General features: G+C 43.8%; 1 protein-coding gene across 4 annotated transcripts in view; it reads left to right on the forward strand.

The window, feature by feature from the left end:
• The first annotated feature begins 1,459 nt into the window (after window positions 1–1,459).
• The window catches only part of FN1 (fibronectin 1), a 54,581-nt gene continuing 29,764 nt past the window's right edge, over window positions 1,460–26,276 (forward strand). For 2 of the 4 annotated variants that reach the window (XM_075027907.1, XM_075027908.1), the window contains exons 1-19: window positions 1,460–1,743; window positions 2,140–2,268; window positions 3,725–3,862; window positions 5,687–5,818; window positions 5,943–6,080; window positions 8,604–8,762; window positions 10,161–10,361; window positions 10,851–11,030; window positions 12,512–12,688; window positions 13,632–13,784; window positions 15,670–15,798; window positions 17,423–17,566; window positions 19,970–20,091; window positions 21,320–21,497; window positions 21,622–21,798; window positions 23,428–23,556; window positions 23,671–23,760; window positions 24,303–24,497; window positions 25,887–26,159. In XM_075027907.1, coding sequence (XP_074884008.1) covers window positions 1,584–1,743; window positions 2,140–2,268; window positions 3,725–3,862; window positions 5,687–5,818; window positions 5,943–6,080; window positions 8,604–8,762; window positions 10,161–10,361; window positions 10,851–11,030; window positions 12,512–12,688; window positions 13,632–13,784; window positions 15,670–15,798; window positions 17,423–17,566; window positions 19,970–20,091; window positions 21,320–21,497; window positions 21,622–21,798; window positions 23,428–23,556; window positions 23,671–23,760; window positions 24,303–24,497; window positions 25,887–26,159 — 3,004 coding nt within the window. In that variant the 5' untranslated portion in view covers window positions 1,460–1,583. The remainder of the gene's footprint in view (window positions 1,744–2,139; window positions 2,269–3,724; window positions 3,863–5,686; window positions 5,819–5,942; window positions 6,081–8,603; window positions 8,763–10,160; window positions 10,362–10,850; window positions 11,031–12,511; window positions 12,689–13,631; window positions 13,785–15,669; window positions 15,799–17,422; window positions 17,567–19,969; window positions 20,092–21,319; window positions 21,498–21,621; window positions 21,799–23,427; window positions 23,557–23,670; window positions 23,761–24,302; window positions 24,498–25,886; window positions 26,160–26,276) is intronic. The other 2 variants (XM_075027909.1, XM_075027910.1) reach the window with 1 other exon arrangement.

Here is a 26,276-nt window from a genome sequence, read left to right on the forward strand (position 1 = left end):
CAGTGCAGTAGATCTAAAAATAAAAATTAGGAAATATGGGAATTAGCTCACCACAGCTCACCTCAATTGCCAGGTCAGGTTTCAATTTCCAGTAAGTTTTCAGCAAGGATGCTTGTGTTAATATATCTGTGGGCATTCCTCATACAGAGGAATAGAAATTTCTTTGAAAACAGATACCTGACATCACAACTATGTGCTTTCCTGGAACAAAGCATGTGCTGGATCTGTACACTGTCTACTGAGTCCTCATCCCAAGTGAGATATTACTGCTTGCATTTCAGTAAAGATAATACAATTGGTTTGCAGTAAGTGGAACTACAGCTTGGTGCTCAACTTGCTGAAGAACTCTTATAGAGACCTGTGGATGTTTAGCTTAAGGTGTATGGAAACACTGTAGACTACTTCACACTCACATTTGTCTGCAGAGTTGTTTTAATAGATCAGGAACCACAGTAGACTTTTAGATTAAAAATCCCTTTGCCAAGACACAGTATGTGTGAGAGGCATGAAAAAGGTTAGCAACATGACCTTCCTATATGATCTGCAATGCTGGTCCAGGCATAGTACCAGCATGGGGCACACTGTGCTTCGCTCACTAATGGCTTCCTGCTTGAGAGCCATAATTACTGTGCATGCTCTCTGCTTTGCAGTATTCCTTCAACCTAGGGAAAAGAGATCCCCCTCCAAAGCAGCAGAGATGGTTATGGGAAGAAGACAGAGGAAAGGACAAAATTTGCATACAGCAAGGTTACATTAGATCATCACGCTGGCAGTCCCATGTACTTAAAAGGGGTCCAAGGCCTAGCATTTCTTTTTTCACTTTTCTTTTGTTCTCAAAATTGATTTTGCATAGCAAGAAATCAAGTCAAAGAAGGAGGCTATTAGATTTATTTTAAGCAGAATGTAACCACACTGTTTTTTCCAAGTGAGGTGTGAAAGATTTTAACCTTGAGTCATCAGCAGCAGATGAAACATCACTTAGGGTTTCCTATCTCAAACCTGTACACTTATGTTATGTCTCACCTTCTCCCCCGTGCAGAGCATTATTTCTGCTGAATGGAGCCCTATCAGCTTACAGGCAGCGTTGCTCAAAGGAAAAAGAAAAGTTTGCCTCTCCCCCAAAAAGCCATTTTGTTAAGCCAAACGTTCCACAAAATGGCACGACCTCCTTACAGCCCGCTCTCCTTGCGGGGACGGGCCTCCCACCCCAACTGGGCTCCCCGCGCTGCCCACCGCTCGCAGCCCCCGCCCCGCCCGCCTCGGCTCGGCTCGGCTCAGCCCGGCCCTTTGTGGCAGCCGGGCCGGGCCACGCCGGCTGCCTTCGCTGGGGCGGCGGCGGCCCCCGCCCGGCCCCCCGGCGGCGTCGAGGCCAATGGGCGCCGGGGCGGCGGCGGCCGCCCCCTCCCCGCGCCGCCCGCCCTATATAGCGCCCGGGCGGCGCCACTGTCCCGTCCGTCGGGCTGCCTGCGAGCGGCGCCGCTGGCCGTGCCGTGCCGTGCCGTGCCGTGCCGTGCCGTGCCGTGCCGTGCCGTGCCGTGCCGTGCCGTGCCGTGCCGTGCCGTGCCGTGCCGTGCCGTGCCAGGATGCCGGGCCGCACCGTGTGGCGGCTGGCGCTGCTCGCTCTCTGCCTGGGGGTTGCAGCGGCGGGAGGTGGCGACGGACAGCGCCGCGGAGGCGGCGGCAAGAGCCGGCGGCAGGCGCAGACCACCTCGGTACCGCAGGGCACCCCGGCGCAGGGCAAGCGTGAGTACCGCGCCGGAATGCGGTCCCGCGGGCGGAGCAGGGCGGGGTACGGTGGAGGGCTCGGCTCGGCCCGGCCCGGCCCCCGCGCAGCGCGCACGGGACGCGAGCGTCGCCCCGAGCCCGCGGAACGCCGCGGCAGCCGGAGCCTCGGCCCCGCTGGGTGCCTCCCGGGCGTTTTTTTCTGTCCCTGGGGCTCGGCGGCTCGGCTCTGCGCTGCCCCTCGGGCGCGGCGGGACCCGCACACGTGCGAGGCTGTGGCGGAGCAGCCGGTGCCCGCTGCCGGCGCGGTTTGCCTGTGCCGTCCCCCTTCCCTGCCTGCCTCTGCCGTCGGTAACTCCGAACTTTTCTTTCTCTTCCCCCTCTGCATCTTTCCCCTCCTCCTCCTCTCCCCTCCAGAGACCTGTTATGACAATGGAAGATACTATCAGATAAACCAGCAGTGGGAGCGCATTTACCTGGGAAACACGCTGGTCTGTACCTGCTACGGTGGAAGCAGAGGGTTTAACTGCGAAAGCAAGCCTGAACGTAAGTTCGTGGTCTTTTTTTGTCTGCTTCAAGACCCCAGCATGGCTTTTGATGCCGAGTAAGCTAAGCCTTGTGCCGAGTTATACCTGGCAGACCAGGTTTTCAGCTGAAGTTTGATACTTAGGGTCAGTAACGGATCTACGCTCAATTACATTGAACATCTGGCTTGGCATTTTAAGAAATGCTTTTCATTAGCGATGGGCCTGCCACCAGAACCCTGAGCCAAACATCACTCATCTCTCTGGAGGATTGGATCTAAACATTAATTTTGGAGCCAACCTCTTCTTTATAATGAACTGAACTGACTCCTGGACTTGCATGGGGAAGTTCAAATCTGGAGTCACTTTGCAGCTCTGGCTCTGTGCTGTTTGATTGCTTCACCCCAACTTTTCATAGCTGTGCAGTGTCGTCAGCTTGTTTAAAAATATTTCAACTTGCAACTTCCCACAGCCCCCCGGTCATGCTGTGAGCTTTCTATAATAGAGTGTAAAATGAGATTGTTTAGTCTTCTGCAGAAAAAGTTTAGGTAACAGAAAGAACTTTAAATGCAGTGTCTGCTGGAAGATGTGTCTCTCTAGGATGCAATGTAGTTTATCAGATGTGATCGGTCTGTATTTGTTGGTCTGAAGCCACTGGTTCGCCATAGCTCTTTATGTTGCTCTGGAGATAAGAGGAAAAACTGGTTCCTGGCTGACAGTGTTCATGTAACACAGATGGGAGCATCCCAGCAATCTGTTTTGCAAGGCTTGTGTGCTGCCTGCCTCATGGCTAGGATATTTTAAGGAATACTCAATCCCCTTACTCCCCCATAAAGGGGGTTTAATCTACCTTTCCTTCCCCTGCAGGGATTCCCAAGTTTGACAGTTTTGAAGTCCAATAGTAAGTTTCCTTTATGGCACAGTTAACTTTGTCCAATAACGAAGAAGGTTCTTCTGTTGCAGATCTCGAGTCTGGTGGCAGCACTGACATAACCATTCTGTAATCACTTACTCATGCGTGAGTGTGAACAATTAGCAAGTAGTGCTGTTGACTTCGGTGGGACTGCTGCAGAATTTGGGATTAATATACTCAATTTTTTGCCAAGTCAGAATGAGGAGAATTAGCATGACAAAGCACACAGCTTCTAGGGGATGTTTGCTCCCTCCTGTCTTCTGTACTGTTGCACTTCAAACAGCTGGGATTGATCCTTTCAGGGCATGCCTGCCCATGTGCCATGCTCAACTTTTGGCTCACTGGGGAAGTTGAGGTTATTCAGCATCATGAGGACCCTGAGGGGGTTAATTTCACCCAAATTCCTCTCTGCTGTTCCATCCCAGGAAGAAAGAGGAGACTGAGATGCATTTTTTTTTCCCCAGAAAAAAAGAGCATCTGTGTGAGGAGGCAAGGAATGTGTGTTTCTGTTGACTGTACATGTTACTGGTATTGTTACATGAAGTTGACTTTTCTCCCCTCATAGCTGAAGAGACTTGCTTTGACAAATACACTGGATCCACTTACCGAGTAGGGGAGACTTACGAGCGCCCCAAGGACTCCATGATATGGGACTGTACTTGCATTGGAGCTGGACGTGGGAGAATCAGCTGCACCATTGCCAGTATGTAACTAAGAACCTATTACTAGAGCTATTGTCCTTAGTGTCATATTTTCCAGAGCAATTTACACAGTATTCCCAATGCCCATTAGCTAGAGTTGGGGTGTTTAATCCGAACAAAGCCCACTAAAATCTTGGAATTGAAAGTCCTTGCCCAATGTACATACACTTGCACAACCAGATTCCCCTTTTATTTAAGAGGTAAAGTGCTATGTGTAAAAACATAGGACAAAAATTACTGTTAGTGTCCAGCCATAAAGGTTAGTACATTTACTACGTACAAGAGTGTATTACATCTTCACAAGCGCATTTACAACAGTAGTATTTTGACTGGAAAAAAAATAGTGAGGGTCTGCTCTGCAGCTGGGGAGTCAGAATAACACCACCAGCATTAATGGTACTACTCTGAATAAATAATAATAAATACCATCTGAGAGCCAGTCCCCCTGTCCTCCAAAAATGTCATGCCAACACTTGTCCCTGAGGGAGCTAGTATTTGATACCCAGACACCAGGTCAACATGTTTATGCAACTCCTTTTTCACCAACCTGACCCATACTTTCCTCTTGTTCCTCTCTCTTCCCTTGGTCCTTTCTCCCCAGCTCTCCTTTTCATGTCTCTGGAAATCCTTTCCTTATTAAGTCACTGAATTGTTCACATTTTCCCTTCAGTTCATAATTAGACTTTCTGTGAGCAGAGATGAAGATCACTGTGTGTCAGGACTTTTAGACTGAGATTTCAAAGTCCCTGAGACACCTTTTGAGAAGAGCCTTATTCTTGAAAGTATGCAGTTTCTTGTTTAAGACACACATGCTGATCCTAGTAGCATTTCCACAGAGGGCTCAGAAGCCAGCCATCATTATAGCATGGAAAAAAAATGCTTTGAATCTAACAGGTAGAGCTGAAGCCCTTCTGAATTTAACAGCATTTTATTGGGCAGGGATGTTAAGACTTGTAAGAAAAGAGTCGGTAAGGAAATTGCAAACATAAGAGCGGTCTCATTTTGTCATCATCAACCTGGTTTAGAGGTCACTGGAGAGTTGCATCGACTGCAACTGGCTTTGAATCAATCTTCATAACTCTTAGATTCCTTGCTTTCATAAATGAGCTAATGAAACATTTTAGTGGCTCCTAATAAATGACCAGGTATGTGTTTTTCCTCATTTCCTTGGAAGAAGACCCTATGTTTGCAAAATGCCCTTCACCTTCTTTCACTCCCTGAGCCTGGGCCAAGTGGTGGGTCTGGACTGCCTCAGGGCTGTGGGGCACCAGCGGGTTGGGAATCTGCCTTTCCAGGGCAGGGTTTCCAAACCCAAGAGGACTAATGTCCCACTGGGGTGTCACACCAAGCACCTCTTTATTCTCCACATGCTGGCCTGGCCACCATGTCCCTCATGCTATATGGGGATGGCCACGGAGAGTCCCAAGCAGTACCACCTCAGAACAAGATGGAGGCAAACCCTCCCTTGCCAGCCCTCAGGCTGTGAGCAGGGCCTGAGGGAGAAACAGCACCTCCTCAGGCCCTGGGAATTCCCCTTTCACCAGCCAGGTCTCAGCCATGGTTTGAAACCTGGAGGGGGTTAGCTGAGGAGAGAAGACAGGGCCTGGGAGGGTCAGAAAATGGCGGGTACCAGTGGAAAATGGTAGGTGCCATTTTGCAGGCTGGAGGAGGTGGTGGCCATTGCCTGCCCCCCTCCTTCTCCTCACTGCCTCCCACCTCTGCCCCAGCTGATGGCCTTCGCCCCTGGCCAGGTGCCCCTTACCTTGTCCCTGTGATGCTGTCCCTGGTGGTGTCACTCACCTCAGCTCCCATCTCTCCCATGGCAGATCGCTGCCATGAGGGTGGCCAGTCCTACAAGATCGGTGATACCTGGCGCCGGCCCCATGAGACTGGTGGCTACATGCTGGAGTGCGTGTGCCTGGGCAATGGGAAGGGCGAGTGGACCTGCAAGCCTGTGGGTAAGTGATGGCTCCCTTCTCCCCCAGCTCGGTCAGGGTGTATGGCCTTTTATTCCTTGTCTTCCTGGAGGCGTCCCAATGTGGGATAGCCCTGGGTGGACTCTTATCCCCTTCCCTCTCGCAGCTGAGCGATGCTATGACAACACAGCCGGGACGTCCTATGTGGTCGGTGAGACCTGGGAGAAGCCCTACCAGGGCTGGATGATGGTGGACTGCACCTGCCTGGGGGAGGGCAGCGGCCGCATCACCTGCACCTCCAGAAGTAAGTGGTGGCCTGGCACCTGCTGGCTGCTCTGTTTTATTCATCTTGCTTATTTTTCAAATCTGTCCATCAAAAAGAAAAGGTATTCCTTTTTCTGCACTGTTGCAAGTGACAGTAGTTTTAGAGGGATGGCCGTTGCCTGAAAAGAGGTGGGAAACGGATCCCACTGAGGTGAGAGGGGAACGTTTGCGCATACTGGTTGCCATTTGTCATCTGGGGACGTGCGGGAGAGCTCATGATATGTGCTAGTGACAGAACGGCTGGATTATTTAGGGTTTTAAGCTGCTTTAGAGAGAAAGGTTTAAGAAAACCACAGGCCAGCTGAGTCACATCCGCGCATCCCCCAGGAAGTCGGGGGAATTGCTTGGTCTGCAAAATGGCAGAGAGTTTGGCTTAATATCTGTTTCTGTTTTTTAAAGTAGCCTCCTGAGGGAGAATTAGGTGCTTTTAGAGAGAAAGAGTTACCTGCTCCAGCAGCAGGATCTGCCAGATTAGAATGTTTTCTTATTTTTTCTCTTTATTACTGTTCAATGTATATGTTAGCTGAAACAGGGTTTGTTTTGTCTGCTATCCCATCTAGCTTGTTAGTTTTTCCTACCGTTTTGTCTTCAGTGTAAACATGCTTCACCAGTGCAGGTGACTTTTTTAGTTTTTACATCATTGAAGGACATTACTGTAAATATTCTATTTTATTTGTGTTTGCAAAGCAAACAGGGCTTTTCAAATCCCAAATCTTGCTTGTTTATGTGCCTTCTGTTCCAGTTTTGTTAGGAGCAAGCTCTGTTGTGGAGCTATCATGGTTTACACCAGTTGCCTCAAGAAGAGTTAACTTTGTACCTTATACCTTTGTTATGCAAGGTTTGAGAAGCTCTTCTGTAGCCTTTAAATTGCCTCGTATTCAGTTGTCTTGGGGCACACAGATAATGGCTTTCTGCTGGTATAAACAGCAGAGCTGTAAAGAACTAAAACACTAAGGAGGGTTGTGATTAAAACTGAAGATCTGGAGAGACTTGGTCAAGAAATAAGCTGTAAAAATCAAACCAGCCTTGACAATATTAAGTCTGTTAAAAACACATGGGGAAAAATCATTAATTGTCAAATATGAATTAAATAAAACAGAATGTGTTGTTTGTGAATTTTGGAGGAGTTGTTATTACTAATAAAAATGATTTGGCAATATCTTTCCTCCCATTAACTGAGGCTGGCACTGTTGTATCCTAGGGGAAATTGCAATAAAATGACCTGTTCATTTTTCATTTTGTTTTTTTCAAATGTAGTCAAATGGAGAAATTCAAATTTATGTATGTAAAACAATAGCTGTAGCCCACAAAGTGGCATTAAGCTTCAGTATGTGTTGCTGTTACATATCTTAAGGCCAGTGTTTTCCAGAATCACAGCTGATTTCTTGGGGGACATTTCAGCTTTCAGTTGTCTAACTTGAGAATCTGAGTGTCCGTAAGACAGGGTGGGGTTTTTTCGCATTTGCAAATTTATATTGTGAATACTACACCAATTTACCACCGTTCTGGCAAATACTCAATTTTTGGTCATTTTAACTACTGCAAATTAGTAATGTGTATTCCACATTCATATTCTATCCTGTGTGATCCTTCAGTGGCAATCTGGCATGATGCATATGTCCTTCCACAGTTCTTCATAAATCTGTGTTCATTGATCCATGATTATATTTGAGCCACTGTATCAGGTTGCCCTTGAATGAGAAGGTAAAATGTTGTAATGGAAGAACAACTAGTTAATCCATGTGGATCTGGCATCCAGACAAAAGTAGTTTGTTATGCTGTCCTTTGAACCCATTTACTCAATTCATCAGGGGCTGTGGGTTATTAAAGACAACAGGGAGATTTAGAAAGTCTAATATTCCTGGTACGACATGAGCAGCTTATATTAACTTTACTGGAGCTTCAAGCACACTTCTTTTGGAAGAAATGGAATTTAACATATTGCCCTCAAACAGGTTTTGGTTTCTTCTAGCTGAAATAGAGCCCTGAACTTGAGCTGTGCACTGTGTATAATATGAAATGACCCAGCTACAAACAATTCTGCTTTTAAAAAAAAAAAAGACATTAAAACAAGTTTAAGCTTTAAAGGTGTATGTCAGACAGAATGGGCTTAAAATAGCTTTAAAAGTAACTAGCAGGAATGTTTTCAATCCAGAATGTGCTTTTTCACATTGATTTTGAAGATGGCTTACTATGTTCACACTGGTAATGTTATGGTGCTAATTTTCACAATGGCTACAAAGTGAAATTGCAGTTTTGAAATAAATGGGTATTTTCCCTTAAACTAAAGCATCAGGATTTTCAGATGCTCTCAGCCTATGCAGTTTAATGCAGGCTTTAGTGCATATGGGACTTGCAATAGTGGGCCACAGAAAATGATGTGGGCTTTCAATAAAGGTTTTAAACTATCAGCTCATTTGATAGTGTTAGTGGTTCAGTACTATAAATTGCATGGTGAAGCCATCTAACGCAGAAATAGCTAACAGTCATGTTCCTTGTACAGATAGGTGCAATGACCATGACACCAAGACTTCCTACAGAATTGGAGACACCTGGAGCAAGAAGGATAACCGTGGAAACTTGCTTCAGTGCATCTGTACCGGTAATGGCAGAGGTGAATGGAAATGCGAAAGACACACATCCCTACATACAACTAGCACTGGTAAGCAGGGCATCATAGTGTGTAAAGTAGGGGAAGGGACAAGGAATGGCACATTTTGAATGGCGAGGACTTGGTGTTGAATTGTGCCATCCTAATTTAGGTATTTAAGAGTCTTGTCAGGGAAAGATCAGCAGCAAAGAGGGTCAGAGTTCCTGAGATGCTCCTTGTTTACGCATGTGTAGAATAAGATTAATTTATACCTTGTTTCCATGTACAAATGGGGCTTGCACATACAGATGTGATTGCCTCCACAATCACAGTGCAGTAAATCACATCTAGGACCATGCATCCACAGGAACTATCTACTAGCTTTGTCTTGGAAGCATGGCACTTCAAGTTAATAATTGAACTTGTATGTATTTGCCTCAGGGTAACTTTCTTGAAATGTCCTTAATTTAAACTCCACTGAGACCATCTGGTTTCTTTGACAAGATAAATACACCTACTAATGGTTAAGCTTTAAAAACCAGAAATGTCAAGGAATGCATACAATGCTATTTAATACACGTACAGTAGATAGCTTGTAATTTTGGTATGAAATACTACCTGGTTTATAGGTAGTATATATTTTTTGCCCAACATTTGTTAAAGTCTTAAGCCTCTAAATTCTTTTTTGCTGTTTTAAGGATCTGGGTTTCCTGTTGGTGAGTGCAATGTAAAACTTCTCTGATTTCCTGCAGTACCTACGTTGAATTTTTCATGGTAAATGACCTTTAACTATTCAGTACCAGCAGGTTAACGTCAAACTCTCAGATCGAAACTTCAAAATGCACAAAGCTTCAAGGGTGCCAGTATTTTGTTTCCATTATTATTTCCCCTATTTCAGCAGAGCTGAATTTGTGGAGGTTCCTGTGGGAATCATTAGCAAAAATTTCCATAATGTAGACAACAAGCCTCTTTGTCTCTCAGTATTATTCCAAATGATAATGGGCCAAAAACTTTGATTCAAAGTTTAAAAATTCCAGAGTAAATGAATACATTTGTGTTTTATTTTTCTTTTTCAATGAAAAATTCGAAATGAATCCTTTTGCCTTATCTCCCTGCTTCCTCGGTAATTTTTTATTGTCTTGTCACTGATCTTGATTTTTCTATTCTAGATTTCCTTCAACTAAAAAAATTTTTCCAAAAAAATTGTTTCTAAACAATTCCTGTGAAAAGCAGTTGACTCTCTTAATCTTTTCTAAAGTCACTCTACAGAGGTGGAAACCCGAGGCAGTTGTTCTTTTAATTTTGAAGTTTGCTAAGTGGAATAATTCAAATGTGTCTAGGGAAGCTGAGAGAGTTGTGCCTTCAGTCTGATGGAGTGCCTAATGTTTTATTATCTCAGCATTTAATTGAAGCATTCTGTTCTTCAGCTTTGCATGTAACGTCTCGCTTCTCTCCCATGTTCTGCTGCAGGATCTGGCTCTCCTAGCTTCACGAATGTGCAGACTGCGTTGTACCAGCCCCAACCTCAACAGCCCCAGCCTCAGCCATATGGCCAGTGCATAACTGATAATGGAGTGGTGTACTCTGTGGGTATGCAGTGGCTCAAGACACAGGGCAGCCAGCAAATGCTTTGTACCTGCCTGGGCAATGGAGTCAGCTGCCAGGAAATAGGTATGGATTTGTGTTTAGTGCCTGTTCAGTTCAGTGAGATCTTTGGGACTGCCCTGTGGTTTAATTTCAAAGTAGAATCCTTTTGTGTGTGTATCAGAAATGTCTTCTGAAGAAGACATACTGCAGAAAAGTGCAAGGGGTGAAGAAACAGTTGTTTTGGTTATTTGAAGCCTGGTTCTGTAGGGCAGAAACATTTCCCAGTGAGTTATATATAACCTGTTGAGGGAAAACAGAGCCCTTGGGGAGTAGCATTAATAACTTTATTCAAATCAAGCTGCAATAATATATGTTTGCAAAAGAATGTAAAAGAATGACACAGCTGCGGAGCTAAGTCATCTGTTGGTGTGTATTGGCCCAGGTCCATGGCAGTCAGTATGGGTTCGTAGCAGCCAGTGACTTGGCCCAGAGGGGCTATTGCTGTTTTAGAGCCATAAGATTTGGGGATTGCTTTAAGCCAGAGTCTAATACTGTGATTTGCTTGTTTTAAAGCCATGACCCAAACGTATGGTGGCAATTCTGATGGAGAAGCCTGTGTTCTTCCTTTCACCTATGATGGACGGACTTTCTATTCCTGCACCACAGAAGGCCGCACAGATGGGCACCTCTGGTGCAGCACCACTTCCAACTTTGAGCAGGACAGGAGATACTCCTTCTGTACTGAGCAGAATGGTAAGTTCTTCTTGGAGGATCTTCACATACACGTGACCCTCGTGCACAGATGGAGGGAGGAGCAGAGAACATAGGGACAGGCTGCCTGAACAATTCCGGTGGTTTGGAGGGACTCTAGCCATTCCTCAGCAGCAACGCAGCCCTGTGAATGGGAGGGCTGCCTAGTATCAGGGTACTTTTGTCCCCTTGGCAACTTTGGAGGATGCTTAGGATGATACAGGTGTAGTCTGAGTCCTGTTCTCTATCCTCCGAGCTGGCCTTAGAACAGGAGTACCTTATCAGGATAGAGCTTTGGCCCAAAGGATACTTGGACTTTGCCTTTGCTTGGATGAATTGCTATGGTAATGTCCATATTAGGCTGCGAAGAAGAAGATATCCATGGAGTACAGTTTGTGCAGTCCTCTGTCACTCCCTCCGTCCTGACTATCTAGCCACGTTGCCATATATAGCAGTAATTTTAATGTGATTTGTGGTCCCTGATCAAGAGCTGGTGCATGACTAATGTGTCAGCATTCCCTCTTGTCTGTGGATGGTCAGTGTTCCCTTCACAGCACAGATCTACCTGTGTGGTTGCACTTCCTGGAAAGCCCTTCAGACATCATGGAACAGTATCCAGGCAGCTTCTCTGGGATCTGACCTTGGAGAGAATTTTTCACATTCCCACATGAAAATAGTGCTTACTCTGCATAGTTTTTTTTTTTTCTCTGTTCTACTTTAGTTGTTTTTTCTGACAAAAGTCAAGCCTTTCTCTGCAGCACATAAAATATTCTTCTTTAAAAAAACAAAAATAAAACCAACCCAAAACAAAAAAACCCCACTGTCCCTGTCCACACGCACATTCTTGTTTTAGTGAGACTTGTAATACACTGTGGGGAATGAGAAATATCAATATAGAAAAACTTCAGCAAATGCCTCCTTGTTCTCTGTTATTTGTAAAGCAGAGTTGCTCAAGAGGTGAGTAGTTCAGATAGATTACAGCCCTCTTTCCACTGCTGCTTGCAAAACATGAAGCTTCCAACCAGCAGAGAGGTTTTGACTTGTTGTATTGTACATAACTGAATTCTAACCCTTTCCTGAGGGCTAAGGCTTTACTTTAAGCCAAAGGGCACAACAGGGTAATAGCCTCAGTGAGATAATACAGGTATGCTGAGAACTGTGAGTTTGATTCCCTGGGCTTTGGCACAAAGGGTCTGCAAAGCTAATTCCCAAACACAGTAAGCTTTGGTTTTCCCTATTCCCCAGGAATTCCCATGGTTGGCTCCGCAGCTCCTTCCAAAGCAATGTTTGAACTGAATTGACCTTGGGCAAGGCTTATGTTTCCAGATCTGAATTAATTAAAGCCAAGAAGGAGGCCTGTGGATAATATACAGGGTACATGTGGGAAAAAATAGTGCTCGTGGTTTGTTTTCCAAGCTCTTCCACGCATGCTAAGGGAGAATGCAGGCTTCATTTGCATCTGTTTTCTTTTCACTTTTGTACAGTTTTGGTCCAGACACGTGGTGGCAATTCCAATGGTGCTCTGTGCCACTTCCCCTTCCTGTACAACAACCGCAACTACACTGACTGTACTTCTGAGGGACGGAGGGACAACATGAAGTGGTGTGGAACCACCGAGAACTATGATGCTGACCAGAAATTTGGTTTCTGCCCTATGGCTGGTAAGGCTGAGAGCCGTAAAGGTATTATGGAGTACCTATAAGTGGTTCTTTGAGCTGGGAAGTAAAGAACTGTCTGTCGTTGGTCAGTTATTGATGACTTCCAGTGAACTGCATTCCAGCGTAAAACCCTTTAAGGCATTTCTGAAGTTTTGTTTTGTCTTTTTTTTTTTTCTTCCCACTGATCACCTCTAGCAGAGACTTAGGCAATGCCAGGAGAAGGCAATTTTCATTATTTCCTTGCTATAAGCCAGTGGTAGGCACACTCCTCAGCTGGTGCAAACTGGTGTAGATCCATTAGAGAACATTGAACTATAGTGCTTTGTAGCAAGTGAGGTTTTTATCTTGCATCTACCAAAGCTTCTCCCTCATGGCTTATCACTTCATCTTGTGCAGTCTGTGGTTAGGACTAAGTCTGTACTTGTAATATCAGTGTGTTACCCTGAAAATGGCGGTTATGTCAAAATCAATGTTGTAGTCCGTTCCTACAATCTATGCTAGTCTCCGTGATGTCAGGAGGGGACATGTGTGAGGGAGTGTGTCTGCTAATTCTTAAATGAAATTTGATAACTAATGGCAATGCAGCATCCGAGTCCTTAAACAGCTTGTGGAACATGCAGGTCTTCAAATGGCTATGCTCATATAAAGGCATGTATGTAACAAGAACTGCTTCTTTCACGCAGAACCCCTTGGACGTTGTACAGAAGCTATTTCTAGTAGCTTTCAAAAGAAAATTGAAATGAATGAGCCCCTACAAGGGATCTGCACTTACAGAATGTCACCACCCAGCAAAAATGCTGTTTGAAATTGAGTGGATGCCTAAAGCTTCCTTGTTAAGATGCAGAAACCACTACACAGTATGAAGGGGCATTACAAATGCTCTAAGCCCTCAAAATCTTGTTAATTCTAGCCACATAAAATATCCTCTTGCTTTCTTCTCAAACAGCCCATGAAGAAATCTGCACAACCAACGATGGTGTCATGTACCGTGTTGGGGACCAGTGGGATAAACAACACGACATGGGCCATATGATGAGATGTACTTGTGTAGGAAATGGCCGTGGAGAGTGGACTTGTATTGCCTATTCACAGCTCAGAGGTACTGATTCTCATGTTGATATCACCCCTTTAGTCTAAGTGTTTGGGGGGTGGGAGAAATTGTTTTTCTTTTCCATCATTGTGAGTTAGAGCCTAGGCTCAAGAACTATATATTATCAAGCTTTTCTTTGGAGTAGAAGGGGAATCAGAGGAGCTATGCAAAGTTCCCGTCTTGTTTACGTGCTGGAAAAGTACTATTTCAGCTTGTGCAGGCTAGCAAGCAGAGGGAAACCTTGATTAGCTTGATCAGTAGGTATCCCTACCTCCTTTTGTCTACCTTTAGAAATCGGTACCACTGTGACTGTGGAGAGCTTGGTAGAGGCACCTCCGCTTCTCAAGAACAGACAAAACTCCAGAGTAGTCTGCAGTTTGAATGCAGAGCCATTCTGTTTTATAGTTCTGCAGTGAAATTTTCAATTCCTCTGTGCTGGATTAGCCCTTTGCTGGCTAATCTATATGAAAAGTTGGCAGGACAGCACTGAGATTACTCTTATTTATTTACTTATTTATATGAGTGGTCCAAGTGGAGAAGTGCTTAAGCAATACCAAAAAAAGAAGACTTAAAAGCACAGACATTTGATCATCCTACAGCTAGCTCACAGCATTGGCTTCATGTCTGGAAAAGGCAGGGGGGTTGTTGTCAAGCAGCCAAGAAAGGACTTTTAACACCACTGCTGAAATGGGATATAATTTATAGGGAAAGGCTCACTCAAGGGCTTTGGGAGGGGTTTTTTTTTCAGGAGTTTCCTTCAGAACAGTGAGAAATGCACTGCTAAAAGTTCTGGTCTGTAAAACTCCTTTTTCCACATACACAGCTAGTTCTCTGCAGTTTCATTCTGGAGTTAGTTGCCTTTCTTAATGAGGGGGGTAGAAATACTTTGCTTTTTCAAAAGGCAAAGGTTGTCTAAGTAGAGCTATTTAAACATAGCATCCAGAGAAGGTCCTTGGTGCCCACAGGAGGGTCTGAGCGCTGTTTGGTTTATCCTAATGCCGTGCCCGTGGTGTGGGAAAGTATGATGGGGAATGAAAGCCTGGGATTAACTGAGTCAATTCCCCAAGGACAAATGATCTGTGATTGACTCCGGAACTAAACTTGGGTTACTTGGGTCCCAGTTAACAAAACAACATGCTTTTGGGGTGGTTTTTGTGTTTGTTTTGTTTTTCTTCTCCTTGCTGTCATTAGACTGGCATTAAGAATTCTGGGTCAGATATCACAGATGGATGCATCACCATTGAAACTAATAGACTGATACCATTGTATTTAAGCATGGGATTGGGATCTGGTTACTGTGTTTTGAGGGAACAGTAGATTAGTAAGCACCAGTAGCATCTTGGAAGTGTAATAGATCTGCTCCTGTCTTCAGATTACTACAAAGTGTAGCAGAGAGACCCAGCAGAATAACATCATGAGGGTGTTTGTACCCCTTTGTGGTATCTTTATGAATTTGGAGTAGCCCTTTTCTAATGATTCAGACAGTAGTCACTGAGGTATTTCAGTCTAGACCTTCCTCAGAGGAGGCAGTGAGAGACTTGGTGTGCTGTTTTAGATTTTCTTTCACACGTGGAATCTGTCAAAAGGAACAACCAGGCAGTTTTGTAATTTGAGTAACGTATAGTACTTTGGACTGCATCCTACAGATCTTTTTTCTACAAGTGTTGCTTATTTGCATACTGCTGATAAATGAACTTGGGAGCAGTGGTGTGTATGCAGCACTAATCTGTGATGATTGCAGATACCAGGAGGGCTCCCTTTTGCGTGAATGGAGCTTGTCATGGTCAGTCTCTGTAAGCTGATCAAAAGGAGGGAACAATACGCCAAGCAGAAGGATTTTGTCTTAAATTTTAGAGCTATTGCTGACAAACTGTCTCTGCACTTTCTTAAACAGACCAGTGCATTGTGGATGGTATCACCTATGATGTGAACCAGACCTTCCACAAGCGTCATGATGAGGGGCACATGTTGAACTGCACATGCTTTGGCCAGGGCCGGGGGAGATGGAAATGTGATCCTGTTGGTAAGTCACCAGCTGTTCCTGCTTGCCAAATGCACTGTGTGGCTGTGTAGAAACTGGTTATGGTATGGTGAAAATGATGTGTGAATTTGGGCCCAGTCTTTGCCCACTTTCTGCCCTGAATTGCACAACTGCAAAAGTAGAAGTAACACTGGATTTGCTGGAGGGTAAGTGAAAGGGCATTCTTAGTTTTAAGGACATAAACTTGGGTTATCAGACATGCCACAGAAGAAGTCAATGATGATGCATTGGTAATGGATTGTGGCCACATACCTCTTAAAATGTAGCAAGTTGTGGTAACAGGGCACATTATTCCCAGGCTGGGGTGATTTGGCTGAGTCCTGGTACTTAAACTGTTGGCCTAGCAGGCATGGCTCTCAGACTGAATGCTGATAAAACAATATGCAGCTAGGCACTAATGCTAGGATCAGTTTTCTTTCCTTTCTCTATCCTAAAATCTTCAGGTCTCCTCATTGAACTGAAAAAGGAGCGCCAGCATATATTAACTTACCTTGGAATAAATTGATTATTTTTGGCTGCCCTTTGTTCTGGCAAAGAGAGAAAGCTCAGGATGAGAACACGTGTTAATAGCACTCTGGAGGTTAGCTAAAACCATCGTGGTTTTCTGTAGGAATGACGAGATTTCATCTCTTCTGCCTCCCCCCCTTCCCTAGTGAACCTTGATTGGAAGATAAGACCTGGCTGTTTAGTTTGCAATTACTAAATCCAAGAGAACTTCAAACTATTGCCAAGAAAATCTATTAGAAATTACTAGTGGTTAAGTTCTGCTTTATTTACAGTAATATCTGTACAGGTTTACTGGAGGAACTTGGATTGTAAAGCTCCTGAAAATTACTACTTTGGAAGAAGGGGAGGGGGAATGATTTTGGCTATCTGTAAAGGTGCAATCGATTTAATTTTGTTGGCTCTGTCTAAAGAAGGCTCCTGTTTAGCCAAGTGAGCATAATGCTAGTTCTCACTGGAAATTTCCATTGAGCCAGAAACACAGGCATAGGTCAGAGTAGAAAGTGTACTGAAGCACTGGTACTGTGTTGTATTTATGCTAGCTAAGCTGATTTCAGGATTTGATCTGTCCTCCTTTGGTTTATACAATAGTAAATCTAGAAAGACTCTGCTGAAAATTAATGGGTCACTTCAGACTTATAAAGTATAACTGAATTCTGCTGAAGCCAGTAGGACTTTTGCCATTGATTTTCTTGAGAGCAGCATGGTTTAGCTTTGGATGAGAACTTAGTTGACTGGAGTAGAATTGGGCTCCACAATAGATAGTTCAAAATAAATCCTTTCTTGAAGGAACACCCCATTGACTTCCGTGGAAAGCTTGCCAGGTGGACAGCCTGTATGTAACAGTATCTTAAGAAATGCATCACAGCTGAATTAGCCCCCTAGTATCTAACTTAACACATGCAGTGATACATCAAGAACCTTGATTTGAGATTCAATTTCTGTTGCCACTTTCTCTTTATGTAACTATATTTGTAAATAAATGTTGTTACATTTCTTTGTGTAAAAGTCTCTTGTGACTTAACTCTTCTGTGTTCAGCATAGATTTTTCACTATAGTTTCAGTCACAGGCAGTGGTTAACTGTCTCTTTTGTGCCTTTAGATCAGTGCCAGGATTCAGAAACCCGTACCTTTTACCAGATTGGAGATTCATGGGAGAAGTATGTCCATGGTGTCAGATACCAGTGCTATTGCTATGGTCGTGGTATTGGAGAATGGCATTGCCAGCCTCTGCAGACCTACCCTGGTAAGAAACCCAACAGATAACTGACTCATCTAACTGCTAAGACACGAGGAAAGCAATTTTTCCATCCCTCACCTGTTCAGGTTTCTGTATGTTATTCCTTTTGGTTTCCTTTTTAAACAGAGCCATTTCCCCCCCTTTGTTAGCAGGCACAAACAGGTGTCATGATTATAAAGAGGGGGCCAGGCCCTATTCCTGAGGCCAGGGTTCATTGAGAGAATGACTATCAGTCCACACAACAACTTGGGTTTATGTTGCATCTTAGTATTTAGTGATATCACACCTGCAACCTTCAGTTTCTATTGCTTAAAACTCTTGCATGTCTAGTCTTTCCTTTTCTACTCACTACAGAAGCAAAATCCACCATAGAATGAAACATTTTTCCTGATCAGTGCCCTGAAGAAATTAAATATTTGAACTTTCGTTTGCCCAGTCTGTTCCAGGAAATCTTTATAGGGACAGGCAATGCCTGTTTGTTGGCTTGTTCTGTTTCAGTTCCATGAACAGAATATGATAAGGGGAACCTCCCTACTTTCCTGTTTAAGGTTGCAACTGCCACTGTCTTAATCTGAATAAAATGAAATATTAAGGCTGTGTTTTGGCTTCCCTGTTGGGAAGAGAAGACTGTGCTCATGTCATTGGTTCCCCAGCCCATCTCCGAGCATAAATGTGGAGGAACTGCATAAGGATTGGATGTAGCAGTTTCAATGCTGAGGTGATTCTCTGCCTTTATATCAAGATAGATTAAGAAGAGTCTGTCCACTCAGTAGCTGCAATGTATTTATACCCCAAGTGCCCTGCGAGGTAAGAAAGGGAATGTGAGGCTCATTCAGAAAGAGGGTTTTAATATAGGTGCCCCTGCTGTAGAAGGGCACTAGCCCCTTTGAAGTCTATTGCAACAACATACTTCATGTAAATAAGGTGAGTACCTCTTTATGACTTGCTTCACGCACACTGTATAGAAGGTCTTTGTGACAACACCCTATTGAACCTGACCTATACCCAGCAGTGTTGTCACTGAACTGACTGCATTTGTATTTGTGGCCATACAGCTAGTGAGCTAGAGACAAGGCAAAAGGACACTTGGCAGACAGAACTATGGACTTGCCTTTCTTTAGGGCAGCAAACTAAGGAGGGCAAGAATAGGAAGCAGGCCTTCTTTGGACTTTTTTTCTTGAGTTTCTTACTGGGGCTTGCTGAGCTTCATTGACTCCTGTCAGACTGCTTAAACAAACATTTCCCTGAGCTATGTGAAATATGCATGCTTCCAGACTGGAGTCCAGGGCTTTGGGCTTCTTTACACACAAGAGTGACTGAAAATGTGTAAATAACCCAAATCTAATATTTCTGAATGTAGGTTTGGGGTTAGGTGAGCTTTGAAATTTTCTGCCTGTGGGCACATGTTTGTTTGCCTGGAAGTCCCATTAAAAATGGAGCAGGTATATATGTTACACAGTTGTCCAAATAAATTATAATTAGAAGTGTTGGGAGTTGAGGGAGGGTGAAGGTATTTAATGGCTAAAATGAGACACTTTCCTGCAGATTCCAGGGTGCTCTTTGCTGGGATTTTCTGAGAACTAACATGAGGACAGTGCTGCTGAGCGTTCGGTGAAACCTCCCCAGCAGGGCTGGGAGAGACTGAAAGGAGAACCATGGGATCATAAACCTTTTCCTTCTCTATTGGAGAGCTTTGTGGAGAAAATACACCTGAGCCTGATCTAGCTGAATGCAATTGGTTGTCTTAAGCATTAGAGCACTGCTGAACTTGTATTTTCATGAGTTTATGGGCCTGATCTGTCTCAAGATTTCCACCAACCCTTCTGGTGTGGTGTGTGTGCAGAAGACATGCCTCACTACCTGTGGAGTGCTCCACAGTGTCATGAAAATTCAGTGTTTCAAATCAACTGATTGAGAAATTTAGTAAAATAGTAAAAGCCTAGTATCTCTTTGCAGGGTGTCTTCAATGTCAGATCAGGAGTTTGCCCTCATCATGCCACAAAATTAGACCTGGATTTGGCAGACATTTCTCATCTGTTTCCCTGCTCTCATTGCAGAAGATATTAATTGATGAACGTAGTTAGTTGCTGAGACTCTCCCTCTCTTTGAACAGTATGACTTTGCTTAGCAGACTTTTTCTATACTAGACCACTCCGGTTTTCTATTTCATTGATAACTCAGGAAATTAACCCCAAAAGTGCATGTTAAATCCCCCCCCAGAATATATTCTAATTCACCAGTTTTCTATGTAGTGATGAAGCGTTAAGGATAGGAAGACAATTTAACTTGTTTCCCATGTATAGAAATAGTATACCAGCCACGCAACTTTCTTGCTTTTTGATGACTCCACAACGATGGCAGAAGAAAAGCATCCCCAGTATGTTAAAAATGGCAATTCTTTTTTTTCAGGGTCAACTGGGCCTGTTCAGGTGATCATCACAGAGAGTACAAATCAGCCAAACTCCCACCCTATCCAGTGGAATGCTCCTGAACGATCTCACATCACCAAGTACATCTTGCGCTGGAGACCGGTGAGTGCCACGTTGATCATCATTCATTCATCAAAAATACTGTATTTGGCTTTTTCTGGTCTCTGAAAGAGGCTGACACAATTTCAGTAAACTTTAGCTGCTGATTCAGTCTCCTTGTCCTTTTGAGGTCAACAGTTACTCTGAGGATCAAAGACAACCAGTCCTGTATGTTACTCAAACACTTGATGTTTTCCTGCCCTAACTTTACTAGTTGCTGTTTTCATGAAGTATCTTACTAACCAAAGCACTAGCACAGTAAGCGGACAAATTTATATCCTTGCTCACTTTAAGTAATGTAAATCCTTGTGGAAGCTTCTTTATTCTAAGAAACGTTGCTTTAGTACCATGTGCATATCCAGAGACAAGTGGGATAGATTTTATCCTATTAATGAGGAGGTAAAAATGAGTAGGATATGAAGATATAAACAGCTAGCATTGGATTAAATAAACAGTCATCTCCCATCTTCTCTGAAGTCTAAACCAAAGCTGGTTAACCACTGCTTGTTGGCTCATTCATATTTGAGGAATGATTAGGTTTAACCAATGTAGATGAGTTGTGTTACAGTTCTCCTGAGTACAGCTTCACAAAAGACCACTTAATGATTAAGAACATTAGTACCTCGATGCTGCCTGTTATTAAGAGAACAATAAAGGCCCTGATCCAAAGCCATTAAAGGCACTCAACTCTTTTTACTGACTTCAGTGTATCTTGGATCAAGGCCTGAATGAAATGGACTTTAAAGCACTGGAGTACAAACCTCAGAGGATGGAGCATTATTTTAGAGCTTCCCATAGAGTTCAAACACAGGGTAGAAGGGAAGAACTTTTCTGTATATTGTTTTCAGATGATGGCTTAGAGTATTATTGTGAACAGCCTTCAAATATGCATTTTCCAGCCATGCCTTCATGCCTTACTGCATTTTTGATAAAGGAATGAGTTTAGTTTATATATTACAGATAATGCTTCTTTTAAAGGAAAAAGTTCAAAGCTAGATTGTTTTCCAGTTTACCCCAGTAAAACTTAATTACCCAAAAGGTCATTAGCCCTGCTTCCTGGCATACTTTTCTCATCTCCTTCAACTTGATTTCATCTGTGCATTAGCCATTCAAGTCATATTTGTGTTTGAGTATCACAGTCCTTGGTAACCATATCGCAGCTTAGGTCACTAGATACCCCTGCTTGCAGGCTAGGGAGTGTCTCACTGTTTAAGTGCCCTTGTTCTTGCAGAAAAACTCTGGAAGGCAGTGGAAGGAAGCCACCATCCCTGGCTACCAGAACTCCTACACCATCTCAGGCCTGAAGCCTGGTGTGATATATGAAGGACAGCTCATCAGTGTTCAGCGGTATGGCCACAAAGAAGTCACCCGCTTTGATTTTACCACAACCAGCACCACAGCAGTAACAAGTAAGTTGAACAGTGGGGCATCTGGAAAAACCTAATCTCCTTCACATAAGTCTTTGTTCTGTGCATCCCAGTTAACACAGAAGTAGCAATGGTTAATTAAACCTCTCTTTCTTCTCTCTTGTAGGCAACACTGTTTCAGGAGAGACAACCCTTCTTCCTCCCGTGGTTGCTACTTCAGAGTCAGTCACTGAAATCACAGCCAACAGCTTTGTTGTCTCCTGGGTTTCTGCTTCTGACACAGTTTCTGGATTCCGTGTCGAGTATGAGCTGAGCGAGGAGGGTGATGAGCCACAGTATCTTGGTGAGACAATATTTGAGTCTACTAGACCAAAGCATTGTTAACAGTACATTGCTGTTTTCTGTGATGATCAGTATAGCTAGCGTAGTGAGGGTCTTGCTATCTTTCAATATGATTCAATTAGGATATGAGAGTGGCAGGACTAGCTCAGATTAAAAGCTCACTTAGTTCATTGTCCTTTCTTCATCAATGCCTGTAAGTTCATGTCCAAGGAAGAGTATGAGCACAAGGCAAGTATATAGCAGTACCCCCTCATAATACTGTCCCAGAATCCTGCAGAGCAAAACTCCCTGAGCCGGAGGTGGTGGATTTGTAATAACTGTGGGTAGATCTATTTATTCTTTTCAGCTCCATTAATTTGTCCAGTCTTTTTTACCTTTTGAAATCATGTAAATTTACTCGCTTCCAGAGCATCCTGAAGTGAGGAGCAGTGCCGATGAGAAGAGAACCAAATCTATTTTTCAAACCTGCCGCCTGGCTAATTTCCTTTGCTGTTTCTTTGTCCTTCCATCAGAACGGACAGAAATCTTTCCCAAGTGCCCTCTCTTGGCTACTTTTCATCTCATGGATGTCTGTTCCAGTCTGCTCTGTTAGTTGTTTTGTTTGGATCAGATCTTACTCATCTTTGATTATGTGACAACTTAGCTAAGCTGGGAAGCTGGTTAAAGGCACCGGACTCAGACCTCGGAACTGAATCCACTTTTCCAACGTCTACTACAGAGCCTGTGTCACTACGCATAATTTCATCTTAACTTCTTTTTCCTAATTTCCTGTCTTAACAAAGGTAATAGCAATAACTTACAAGGATTTGAGGTTATAATAGTTATTTGGACTTCAGTGCGATAGAACAATGACATGAGAAAAAGAACAGTAATCCTCTGACCTAATAATTCTCCCTGGACTGTTGCTCCCTGAGCTCGCAGGCTTGGACTCATGAGCAGAAGTGCCTTACACTGGGACTGCCAGCACTGTCACCACCTTTCTTGTCTGCACACTGGCTTCCCAGACAGCTAAGCTGTGTTGCGAAGCAGCTCCTGAGCTCATCTGTGTATAGACAGAGGTTTACAGGCAAATTGAAAGGCAGTTCCAGTTTCCCTTAATATGCTTGGCTTCAGTCTGGCCAGTAAGGAGCTGCTTCAGGGGGAATTTCCTACATCTGGCATGTAGGTGGATATGTGGGGGAAGGGATGGGGGAGAGGAGTTCCTCAGCCCTCATAATGTCGTCATTCTCCACTCATGAGTCAGTCTTTCCACATAATCTATTCCTGTGAAAGTTTTTCCATATATTTCTGTATTGAAAATACAAGTCAGGGTATGAAATGAGTACTCAATTAGCTGAGATGGCTAAATGCCAGCAGCATGCAGGGGGCTTGCTGCTCAAGTTGCCCTGGCATATCACACATCAAGCCTTGCTGTTCTAGGTGTTGTCTGCTTGCTGAGTGTGGAGTCCTGTCCCAACTCTCCACACAACTTTTCTGATGTGGACTGAAGATACAGTGCAGAGCAGTTGCTGTTTTATTGCAGAAAGACTGTGATTCAGCCCAGATTAGAACAGAGGTCTCTTATTTCATTTGGAGAGAAAGCAAGAAGATAAAATTGCTAAGGCAATTTTTTCTTTCCTGCCTTCCTTAGATCTTCCAAGCACAGCCACTTCTGTCAACATCCCTGACTTGCTTCCTGGTCGCAAGTATATTGTTAATGTCTATCAGATCTCTGAAGAGGGAGAGCAGAATCTGATCCTGTCTACTTCACAGACTACAGGTATGTGTGGGTGGGTGTTGCTGCAGTTTGAAAACTGTTTTTGTTTGCTCAATACATTTTTGTTACCTCTTATCCTCATGCTTGCTGTCCACCTCTTTTTATTCCCTTAAACAGCTCCTGATGCACCTCCCGATCACACCGTGGAAAGTGTAGATGACACATCAATTGTCATTAGCTGGAGCAGACCACAGGCTCCGATCACAGGTTTGTCTAATTGAAGTGCACCTATTTTGCACTACTGGTAGAATCTGAAATCTAGGTAAAATAGAAAATGAAGTGTAACTCTGGGACAGAGGGCTAGTGCATAATCCTGCCCAGTCTGAGACACCAGCTGGAAATCACGTGGGCAGTTTAGCATTTGCTTGGTTTCACTGTCTGAACCAAGCAATTCAGGAGGCTGGATGGAAAATGTTTCCTTCTGGATTTGTGTTAAACCAAAAACAAGCCCCATGACCTTCTCTTCGTATCTGTCACCCAGACCATCCCTTAACAAGCATGAGAACTGTAAAAAAAATCCACATGTCAAAACTCAAATAGTCTAATCCAGGTCAGTTTATGCTTTGTAAGGCATTGAGTGTGTGATCTGTAGATAGGACATGAGTACAGGCAAGCCACAGGTCCTGCTGAAGATTAGGACTATTTTTATGAAACCTCAGTAGGGAGATCAGTTTAGCTCTCATTTCTAGCATTCCTTGTGCTGGCTTACAAATTGTGGCTGAGGACTATATATACTTCTCTTGCTTTAGGCTACAGAATTATCTACACACCCTCCGTGGAAGGCAGCAGCACAGAGCTCAACCTGCCTGACACTGCAACCTCTGTAACACTCAGTGACTTGATGCCAGGTGTTCAGTACAACATCAGCATCTACGCAGTGGAAGAAAATCAGGAGAGTACTCCTGTCTTCATCCAACAGGAAACCACAGGTGTCCCACGCACAGGTAATGGTCAGCATGTTCTGGATATTAGTCACTGAATTTTCTGTTAGTACATATGCCAAATGACAATGCAGGCTCACATTGCTTTAGCGAAATGAATCTGTAAAGGAAGTAAATTCTGTTTTTTGTCATGGTTGTTGTGGTTTTTAATTGTAAATGTCACTGGTATTTAAGTTCTATAGTGAAGTCACACTCACTTATGAATTGACACAGTCAAGACACCACTCTGTATTAACAGGGTTGTAATTCCTAGGGATCAGACTGGAGGCAGGTCAAAAGATTGGTCTTGCATTTTGTCTACGGAAAAGAGAGATCAGAGTTTCTTAAATTGTCTTAAGGGGATTCTGCTAAGAGATTTTCTTAAGAGCCTGGTAAATCATTTTGCCTCAGTACTTGGCCTGCAGATGTTTAAGGTTAGGTACTCGGATGCCACAACACAAATCTGAATTGTTCACCTGACTTCTCCCTCTCCCTTCCAGTCCTAACCATTATTTTCCATTGCGGTCAGTGGGGATGGGAGATTGCTCACCATACGATCTAAACTTGAGGCACCCACAATTTAAAAAACTGCTGGTTTCAGGGTTCTTTAAGTATCCAATTGGGCTGAATAGCCAAACCAAAAGAAAGGATAGTGAAAGAATTGGGATCTGATGTGGTAGCAGTGGAATTTGATGGTCCTGCAAGTTGCAAGCACGTGTTTGCAAATGGGAATTTACCAGGAATGAACTCAGCTCAATGACTTTATGGTTTGGCATCTGTATCTTCCAAAAATGTGCACTGGTTAACCTTAGGGCAGTATTAGTCCTAATCTGAAGAAACTTAATTTGAACATAGGAATTCAAGGGTGCAGTACTGGGGACAACACAGAGGGAACTGGATCTTGCCTTTGACTATAGTAAGGCCAGATCAGCCCCTGTACTTGTTTAATTATAAAAAGTGGATTTGAAGTTAATTATAGACATGCAGAACATGCCATGGGTTTTGAAAACCCTGTCTTAATTTTAAAAGGAGGTTCCTGTTTCCAACCCCTGGAATATTCTGCGCCCCCCCCCCCAAGCTTTTGGTTCTGGATATACTTGAAGTTCTGTAGCATTTTACATCTGGTCTTTCAGTTCTCTTTCTGTGACAGCAAGATACCTTCTATGACTGAAGATGTAAAATACTTGGGACCATGTAGTGACATTTTGAATTGTAGTCTGCTTGAATATTGTCTGGGAATGTGTGTACACATGTTTACACTAAGGTTACCATGATGTTTTTATTTTGGTAAATATTCTTGGGCTAGCCATTGTTCAATCAAAATTAACTTTTTTTTCTTCCATGTAAACCTATAGCCTCTCCTGCCAATTGCTAAGGACTCCCTCTAACACTGTTCTGTCACTCTGCTTTCAGATGAAGTTCCTTCACCCAAAGATCTGCAGTTCGTGGAGGTTTCTGATATCAAGATCACCATCATGTGGACCCCACCCCAGAGCCAAGTGTCTGGCTATCGAGTGGAAGTGATCCCTGTCAATCGCCCCGGCCAACATGGTCAGAGACTGCCTATTACCAGGAGCTCTTTTGCTGAAGTTGTTGACCTGCTCCCAGGAACAACCTATCTCTTTAAGATCTTTGCTGTGAGCCACGGCAGGGAGAGCAAACCTTTGACTGGAGAGCAAACCACCAGTGAGTGTCTTTCCTTCATGCTTTTTTCAACCTTTTGAAGTGCATGTTTCTCTGTCGCTTAGAGAAATATAAACAGAGCACTTAAAGTGCAACAGTTATAGCCCAGGAGGTATCCCA

The sequence above is a fragment of the Buteo buteo genome, chromosome 5, assembly GCF_964188355.1.
Source record: "Buteo buteo chromosome 5, bButBut1.hap1.1, whole genome shotgun sequence".
Classification (NCBI taxonomy): domain Eukaryota; kingdom Metazoa; phylum Chordata; class Aves; order Accipitriformes; family Accipitridae; genus Buteo; species Buteo buteo.